This window comes from Colobus angolensis, unplaced genomic scaffold (genome assembly GCF_000951035.1).
Source record: "Colobus angolensis palliatus isolate OR3802 unplaced genomic scaffold, Cang.pa_1.0 Scaffold164, whole genome shotgun sequence".
Taxonomy (NCBI): Eukaryota; Metazoa; Chordata; class Mammalia; order Primates; family Cercopithecidae; genus Colobus; species Colobus angolensis.
In genome coordinates this window covers 1,779,413-1,788,874 of record NW_012114755.1, presented here as the reverse complement: position 1 = coordinate 1,788,874, position 9,462 = coordinate 1,779,413, and the positions used below count along the sequence as shown (strand labels likewise).

Genomic DNA, 9,462 nt, shown 5'->3' with positions numbered 1-9,462 from the left:
AGTTGGTAGAGACCCTGCCCCAAACCTGAAATCTATAGATCAAGGGACTAGTTTTTTATTTTTATTTTTATTTTATTTTTGAGATGGAGTCTCGCTCTGTCACCCAGGCTGGAGTGCAATGATGTGATCTCGGCTCACTGCAACCTCCTGGTTTCAAGTGATTCTCCTGCCCCAGCCTACCGAGTAGCTGGGATTACAGGTGTTCGCCACCATGCCTGACTAATGTTTGTATTTTTAGTAGAGATGGGGTTTCACTGTGTTGGCCAGGCTGGTCTCGAACTCCTGACCTCAATTGATCTGCCCCCCTGGGCCTCCCAAAGTGCTGTGATTGCAGGCGTGAGCCACCGTGCCCAGCCTCAATGGACTAATTTAACCTCCCTCAACTTGCCCTCCACCCCCACACTGTTCGGAGATTGAGATATTGAGTCATCCTCGTGTATGGATGCACCACAGCCCCTGAGAAAGTGTTTATCTTGCTCTCATGGGAAGTTACTTGCAGATGCACTGCCAGAAGCTTTGTCTTCTTGGGGCCCAGTCATGCCACTTCCCAGTCAGAAACTGTCAGCGCCTCCCCTCTGTTTTCAGAGTACAGCCCAAGCCCTTGGGCTTGGCATTTAAGGCCCTCTGTGATCTATTTTCAAACTTTTTCTCAGTTTCAGAGCCCAAGTTTATCCCTTGTCCTGGGTCCTCCATTCCTTGTGTATGTTCTGCACTTTGCACTTTTTGCATATGTTCCTGTTCAACCCTGGCGTGGCTTTTCACCCATTGCCCACCTGCTGAAATGTCCTCAGGATTCTGGCCGCCTCACATAGATGCGAGGGCCATATAATTGTCAGAACCCCAAGTTTATGAGGGCCCCCCACTTGGTTTAATGTTCTGCTTTCACTGTTTTGAAATTTTTAATAATTGATGGGCAAGGGTCCCCACATTTTTTTCCCGTTTTGGCTTCTCAACAAGTTCCCACATTTTTATTTTGCAGTAGTTCCTACAAATTAGGTAGGAGCTCCTGACTGCCACAGTAGATCTAGGGTAGTGCCTGAGATTGTCCATTTCTGGCAAGATCCCAGGCGATGCTGATGCCTCTGGTCCTTGGATCACACTTTGAGTAGCAAGGGTCAGTCTAAAGTATGGTAGAGCCAACAACTTGGAAGGAACCTGAAAGTACGGAGCGGAAGTCCCTGGCAGCTGAAATACTCATCACAAACTGTTAAGTGAGACATAAGTTTGTATATTCCTTCACATTCTGTATTTTGGAGTATCTTTGTTAAAGCAAGTTAGCCTTACCCTACTAATGGAAGTGAAGGAGAGCAGGTCTCACCGGTCTGTCTGGCCTTTTCTAATTTTGGAAAAAGCCAATGAGGCGTGCAATGGGAACTTGGCTCTGAGTGGGTCCAACACAAGCTCATGCTCTCTGGTTCGCTTCCTCCAGTGCTGGTGGGGACCGACTGGAATGGCCTTTCTGATCTGAGGAGTTGGAGACTGATTTTGAAAGAAGTCCTCTTAGACTTCTAGCCCAGACTGTGCGGTGCAGCCCAACTTACTGGAGTTCTGCTTGGAAGTTTGGGGCCAAACCCCAACCAACAGTAGTGCACTGGTCATTGTCCTCAGAACTTATCTCCACTGCGGACCTTGTGGGTTTGATTGGGCGTAAGATTCATGTATTCCTTGTATACCCTAACCATAGAGGCCATCATATTACCCTCATTTTATTCCAACCTCTAACAAAGTACCTATGTTGTAAGAGAACAAAAAAAAGTTATTTCAAGCAAAAGATTATGTAGTGTGTTACAATCTTGTTGCTAGGAAAGTCACCATGTCCCTAAATCTATTAAAGCCCCATAGCATCCCTAAATTCCTTCAGTGTCTTATGGAGCACTGTGCTCCAGATCATGCTCCCCCTGGGAGTGGCATCTGTGTGGGACCACAAGGGTTATGGCAGGTTTCACTAATCCATGGTGGTTTACATTTCTTTGTCTCTCCCAGTCGCCCTGCCTCTTTCCCCATCTTGGCTACCCAGTATAGTTTCTTCTTGTATCTTTTATTCTCAGTCTTAAGATCCAATCCGTTCCTTTGTTCCCGAGTGAACTTGCTGTGTCCAGACCTTACTTTCAAAAAGCAAAGCTTTGCACTGTGTATCAGATGCAGCCTATCAACTACTTGAGACCTGCTGGCCCCCTCCCCTTTCTCCAGCCACTGCTACAGCAATAAGTTCCACCATAGGCTTTGATTCATTTCATGCAGGTACAACCTGGCAGCACCTTGCTTTGGGTCTGCTCCGTGGACCTTCTACTTCCTACTCCAGGTAAACCCACTGGACACCCATGTGTGCATAGCCAAGAAATACAGAAAAGTTAACAATGGTGGGGCCACCTTTGACCAAAGGGAGATGGAAGCCAATTGCTAGGTGCCTTTCATTTTGGACTCCTAATGGAGGGCACTGAGACACTTTTTACGCGTTCCTCTGAAGGTCCCATTGGCATCAGTTATGTGGCTCTTCTGCATGGCCAGCTGTATAATGTGTCCCTGTATTGGCCTTGCTCCTCCCTGTTTTACTCCACTGTCTCATTCCTGCTCCCCAGGTTCATTCCCCAAATAAAATAGCTGCATGCAAGACTTTGTTTCCACTTTCTTTTCAGGAGAATCCTTGCTAAGAATTGTGGAAAGGTGGCGGAGGTGGGAAGCGGGTGCAGTGGGGAGAGTCTGCTATTCTTTGAGGTTTTATCACCTAGACTTAGTCTGTTATCTAAGTTGAGGGTGTATTTGATAAGAAATAGTAGTTACCCAGCCATCATGGCAGGCTGAGTCTTCTGTCTCCCCACACGACCTCCTTCATTTTCCTCCCACTCTGATGTCCTCCCCATGTGTTCAGCAGAGCTCCCTGACCCTATCTCCAGATGCAGCACCGCTTTTGGCTTGGTGTAGGAACTACTGAAGGATCCTCAACCTCTAGTTTCTAGGCAAGCCTCCAACTGCACTCTGGGGTACTAGGGAGAGTGGCACATCCACACTTACTCAATAGTGAGAGACCGAAAGGCATTGCTTCTAATCAAGGAACTAATTTTACAAAAAATGAAGTATGATGGGGTCCCATGCTTATGGAATTCACTGCTCTTACCATGTTCCCTATCTTCCTGAAGAAAAGAGGAAGTCTCCACTACTGAACCTCTTGGCCTTGTTCAGTGTATCGCAGGTTATGGACTCAGACAAACCAGCCTGTAGTCCTGGCTCTGCACCTGTTACATGTGTGACCTTGGAGAAGGTCCTGAGCACATACTTCTAAACCTGTTTATCCAACTGAGAGCATGAAAGGTTTCTCTGCAGTGTCAATCAGATAAAGCATATAAAGTATAGGACACAGTCTTGCAATTGCAATGTAAAAGATGGCAGTGATTCTAGTTACTATTCATTGGCCTTCCATATTCCAGCAGAGTTTGAACTGCCACCACTGTGTGCCTGTATTGAGGCTTTTATTGTGTTCTGTCTACCTACATGTCTCGCTTCCTCTTTAGAACAATAAACATTGTCAAACGACAATGAGTGAGACTAATGTATCTTGTGAACAGTTACACAGGACCATAGAAATGAAAGTGTTTTTTATGAACTGTTCAAATGCTGGCTGTGTTAGAGGGACTTCCAGTCCAGCAGGGGAACGGACATACAAAACGAGTTCTGAGACTAGGGGGTAAAGATGAACCAGCAGGTGTGAACAAAGTGCTCAGGAGCCACAAACTGCCCCAGAGTGTGGTTCATGGCTACTGGGAAGGCTCTTCAAGGAAGTGGAATTTTTGTCTGGACATGAATTCTAAGTCAGTGAAAAGAAAGATAAGGGAAACAAATGGGAGAGCCATTCTTTAGGGAGAATAAAGAGAAACTTTAAAAATTGGGTCAGTCAGAAGCAGGGTGATGTCCCTAAACAAAAAATAAGAAAATAAGAAAATAAAATTTTAAAATGAGATCAGGAGTAGGGGCTAGTGTTGATGGGACTAATTGTATCAGTTGCGAGGACTCTTGGGATGAGGCTTTCCAAAGCCTCATGGAGAGGTCATTGAGGACAAGGCCAGGAGGTTGAGAAGGGGACGGGACACAACTGACAGGGCAGTGAAGAGGTCTGGCACACAGAGGCCTGGGAATAGCAATAAAACGACTGGTGAGGCCTCCGCATGACCTGGGGAAGAGGGTGGGTGAGTGGTGTAAGACAATTGATCGATGTAGCCACAGATATAAAAGGACGGGTTTAACAGAGTTATTACCAACTAACATGAGATTAGCTACTAAGGGATAAAGAACATAGAAATACATTTGGGAAAGGGCTCCTCACAAGGCTGAGATTAAATCTTGCTGGAGAGTGTGTGGCTGTAGCCACTGAGTGGGAGGAAGCTTTTGCTGGGTGCACAAGCCAAAGCTGACAAGCAAGGAGCTCTCCATTGAGGTGACAGCAAAACGTGCTGGGGTGCAGTTGAACTCACTGGGAATGTGGCTGGGGTTCCTACAAACTTACTGGGCAGCTGCTCACATGGGGTGGGATGCTGCTGAAGCCCCTGGGATCCTGTGGGGGTGGCCACTGAACTCATCATGCCCTTGCTTCAACTCAGGGATGCCCAGGATGCCCTGTGTGCCCAGAAGTTGTCTCCCACCCACCCAGGCTCCACCTTCACCTAGATGTGCATGGATCACCCCTTCGTACTGAACAGGCAGTCTATACCACAAAGAATAACACAGTTTCCACAAATTCCACCTCAAGTATTTATTAGATACCTATTGTGTGCCCTCCCTGCTTTGTGTCCCTGCCCTGAGGGCCTCACAGCCAGGTCTCCTGAGAGCAGACTGAAGAGGAAGCTCAGTACTTCTCAGGCAGGCCAGCAGGTCGGAAGTGATTGGGGTCTTTGCCACTCCTGCCCCATTCATTGGCAGCCTGATCAGCCAGCGTGTCCTCTGCACCATGGCCCAGGAGTTTCTGGATACCCTCTCTGGCATTGCTGTAGTCCAGGTAGGCAAGAGGGAGATTAATCACCAGGCCAGTGAGCAACAGCCCACCCTCCCATTCTCCCTATTCCAAGGGAGGTCTCTGAGAGGAGCCCAGAAAGGCCAAGGAAGGAGGGGTGAAAACACTGACCCTGCCTGGGCACCGCCCCACTCAGCCAGGCTGGGCAACCCTAGGCTGGATGAACAGCACCCAGAGGGAGAGGGTGAGGAATCACTTGCTCCTTCCATCACTCAGACCCTCACACTGAGCACAGAGGCAGAGAGAGGGCAAGAGAAGGGTCTGCAGCCTCTAACTTCTCTACAAGGAACTAACCTCCCCCCTGATTGTCCAAGGCACGCAAGCTCTGCTCACCCAGCCCTGGCATCCCAGGAGCTCCAGTTACCTGATCACTTCTGCGGCCCAGGCACCCCCGGGTCCCCGTTGGGCAGCATCATAGTTCCCCCTAGCATGGAAGTATTTGTCTGAATTTTTGTAATTGGCTTCTTTCATGTCAGAGTAGGCTCTCCACATGTCCCGAGCCCCTGGAAAGGACAGGAAAGGCAGAAGGGACATCAGGAGAACATGAAGACTCCAACAACACCTTAGAGGGGAATGAAAGAAGGACAAATCTTCCACTGACTTCAAGCTTTCAGCCTGCGATCGTAGCAGCCTTGGATACCGTGGGTTGAGAAGCACATTCCTTTATCCTAGTTGGCTTCTCCAGGTCCCCTGGTGAAGAGCCACTGCTATAGAATGAAGCTGTCTGTGATAAGATCCAGGAGTGTATAGGAATGAGGTGGTGACATGAACTACTGATGCTGAGAAAGGTGGCAGACACAGAGCACTTCTGCCCTGACTACTAAAGTATGTATTCCTTTTTTTAGACAGAGTCTCACTCTGTTGCCCAGGCTGGAGTGCAGTGTGCTAGCTCAGCTCACTGCAACCTCCACTACCCGGGTTCAAGAGATTCTCCTGCCTCAGACTCCTGAGTAGAAGAGATTACAGGCATGCGCCACCACACCTGGCTAATTTTTGTATTTTTAGTAGAGATGGGGATTTCACCATGTCAGTCAGGCTGGTCTCGAGCTTCTGACCTCGTGATTCCCCGCCTTGACCTCCCAAAGTGCTGGGATTTCAGGCGTGAGCCACTGCACCCGGACCTAAAGTATACATTCTTACAAATGGGATACACGTCATTGTAACCTGAGTCCCAGGGACTGCTAGGAGCATAAAAGTCCCTAAACACTTTCTCAGTAGTCTGTACTAATGCTGTGGGTTGCTTGAGGAAGCAATAGAGCAGTGGTGCTCGGCCTTGGCTGCACTTTCTTTTTTTGTTTTTTTAGACGGAGTCTCGCTCTGTCATCCAGGCTGGAGCACACTAGCGCAATCTAACTCACTACAACCTCTGCTTCCCGGGTTCAAGTGATTCTCCTGCTTCAGCCTCCCGAGTAGCTGGGATTACAGGTGCCTGCCACCACGCCTGGCTACATTTTACTGTTTTTAGTAGAGACAGGCTTTCACCATGTTGGCCAGGCTGCTCAGAAACTCATGACCTCAAGTGATTCATCCACCTTGGCCTCCCAAAGTGCTGGAATTACAGGTGTGAGCCTTGGCTGCATTCTCTAATCACCCAGAGAGAAACTGAAAGTCCCAATGCCCAGGCCACACCCCAGGCCAGTTTCTGCAGACTGTTGGGGAGTTGCAGGCATGGGTAGTTCAGGCAATGCCAAGGTGTGCCTGAGATTCATAACCATCAAGCTCTAGGAGCTGGTCAGTGATGCGTCTACCTGGCAAGAGCTCTGACCTCAAGCACAGCTGGGCTCAAACCTCTGCTCTGCCACCTGCTGACTGGCAGTAAGTCCCTGGGCATCGGTCTCAGCTGCTCTAAGCCTCAGCTTTCTCACCTTCAAAGAGGGGAAGATGCCTGCCTCACAGAGTCATTCTGAAATTCAATGAGAAAATGCTCTGATTCTTGTGGGAGTTTGATGCACGTCAGTTCCCATCTCCTGTCAAGAAGGCTGGAGAAGGAACGGAAATGGAACAAACCAGGAAAGGAGCCTCTGACAGAGTGAGGCTAAAGAGCCCTGTACATTATCCAACTAGGAAATCAGAGGAGGAAGGAGAAAGAAGACAAAAGGGTCAGCAGCCTTAGTCATACTCTTATGAGATTTATGCTAAGGGACATTTTATACCAATTGCAGGCCTTATTTTGCATCTTCTACTCAAAACAAACAGCTCAGCTGCTCCTGGAAAGGATGATTGTTCTTTCTCTGAGTAACTGACTGACATCTCTAAGCTGTTGAGCAGCTCCCCAGACACCTGGCACATCCTGCACATTGGGCACCACAACCTAAGGCAGTGGCTCAAACCTTAAGAAAGCACAAAAATACCCTATGTGAATTGTTACTGGATCTCCCGTCCCTTACGGCTCAGGAGATGTGTTTTTGATACACCTTGCAGCGGCTTCTGAAACGTGATCCATCCACTGAACACACTGAGAAGCCGCACTATGGGGAAAGAAGATATTCCCAGCAGCTCTGAAAGACCCGAGATGGGCAATCCAGCAAACCCTAGTTCATGACAGGCCTTAGCAACGCAGACACTAGCAACTCTGTGGTTCAAAAGCAGCCTTCCGAAAGCATCATTTCCCCCATTTGATCAGGTTCAGGATGATGCTTCTCTTCAGAAATCCTGCATACCTTCTGAAGCCTTACCATCATAAGCCTCACCAAGGAAGGAAAACCAGCTTTGGCTGCTGACACCCAGGACCAAGGAGCAGAAAACCAGGCCCGTGAGAAGCTTCATGGTGCTGAAATGAAAGGAGAAGTCAGGCAGTCGCCCACAAGAGTGGCACAGCTTTCCCTGGGACTGATATTCCAACGAGAGTCTGGTTATTTCCACTGAATCTTATTAGAATCTTAGTGACTCATCTAGGAAACCTTGCAGGAGGACCTCACTCAGAGCCAGAAGCCTTTGGTTCTGAACCCATCAGCCCTAAAGCCTGACTGTGTAAGAGGATGCCAACGTGGCATTGATGGAGGAAGGCGGGAGTTTCGACCAGACTGTCACTCCCTCAAGTAGCGTATAATTCCCCACAACGCATTTACCGTGTATTCCCTCTGCCCAGCACAGAACTCAACATGGGATAAACACAAAGTAAGATCACAATTTTTTATTCTTAAAGCTTTTATCACCTGGTATTCCCAGGTGGTCTCCCATCCAAGTACTACCAGGCCGACCCTGCTTACCTCCCTAGATCAGAGGAGATAAGACACCTTCAGAATGGTATGGCTGTAGGCCCCAGGATAACTATTTTTTAAAGGAAATGATGATCTTGTTGGGAAAGAGAAAACAGAGTAAGTTTTAAAATCACTCCTTGGCGTGCTCCTCACCTGATCTATGCTGGAGCTGAGCTGCGGGTCCCTGTCTGCCAGGGATAGGTGGCTGCTATTTATGCTGAGCCTTCCCTGTTGGGCTCTTGGGAGGGAAGAAAAGCTGGATGTGGTCCCTGGGGAAAGTCCCTGCAGGTCATTTCCCCTACAAAACGGTCTAAGACAAGTTCCTGGACACCAGTGGTTTCTTCATCCCGGGTCATTTATCCCAGTTGTGCAACCTGTGGGAACAAGATAGGTTTGCTGTGCATGGCAGCTGTCAGGGCAGGAGACCAGCTCTGCTCCTCAGCATTGAGGGGGCTGAGGCTGCAGAGTTGAGAGTGGGAGCCCCGTGATGGTGGCACCTGGGCTGCTGGAAGGTGCAGAGGGCAGCTGTTCAGTCAGCTCCTGACTATACTGGTCATTTCCTCAGGATGGGCCCTGCTGGGCCACATGGCAGATGACCCTGACGTGAAGTCCCTGTGAGTTCATGTCTAAAGCCTGTAAGTTTTAAAATGGACAGCCTATCCCTGCCACATCTCATGTGTGCCCTGGAAGGCTCCTTCCACTCCTCTGTCTGGATATCCTGAGATTTCTCAGCACAGAAAATCTCTGCTCAGCTGGCCTAGCCAATTTGGAAATGCCTTTTCTAAGGTGGCTCCTGAGCCGAGGGCAATGTAGAGCAGGGCACTTTCTGCTGCTCCTGCCTAGTCCTGGAGCCCCACCTTGGGAGAATGCGAGTGTGGTGCATTAAATTGGCAGCGCAGCTGGGGATGTGCCTGGCTCGCAGGCAGGGAAGGGTGGGAGAGCTCTTGGTCTGCTCTGTTATCATGGAGGGATGCAGGGGTCACACAGTTCACTCTCTCATGAGAACATCAACAGGGTCAGATTAGCTCTGCAGAGGCTTGTGGAGGAGCATGGTGGCCAGAGATGGGTCAATATCAGAGCCCAGCAGGGCTGAGGCCAGGACATGCAGAGAGGCTGGTGGACATAGCAGCACTCTGGTTTCTTCTTCTCCAGTCCATGTTCATACACTGAGGGCTAGACATTTGTAATAACAAACTAACAAAAAATTCAGAAATGGGCCAGGCACAGTGGCATGTGCCTATAGTCCCAGCTACTTGGGAG

At 49.0% G+C, this 9,462-nt stretch overlaps 1 protein-coding gene across 3 annotated transcripts; it reads right to left on the bottom strand.

Moving 5' to 3' along the window:
• Window positions 1-4,719: 4,719 nt before the first annotated feature.
• On the bottom strand, window positions 4,720-8,429 carry LOC105508582 (amyloid protein A). 3 transcript variants are annotated; one of them, XM_011937454.1, is made up of 5 exons: window positions 8,356-8,389; window positions 8,212-8,272; window positions 7,678-7,772; window positions 5,367-5,505; window positions 4,720-4,976 (listed from the first exon to the last, which is right to left on the bottom strand). In XM_011937454.1, exons 3-5 carry the CDS (start codon window positions 7,766-7,768, stop codon window positions 4,838-4,840), a joined length of 369 nt encoding a protein of 122 aa, XP_011792844.1. In that variant the 5' UTR covers window positions 7,769-7,772; window positions 8,212-8,272; window positions 8,356-8,389; the 3' UTR covers window positions 4,720-4,837. The 3 variants fall into 3 exon arrangements, with proteins under 3 accessions (XP_011792844.1, XP_011792842.1, XP_011792843.1); XM_011937452.1 differs by lacking the exon at window positions 8,212-8,272 and having other exon boundaries at window positions 8,356-8,429; XM_011937453.1 differs by having other exon boundaries at window positions 8,212-8,389.
• Window positions 8,430-9,462: the final 1,033 nt, after the last annotated feature.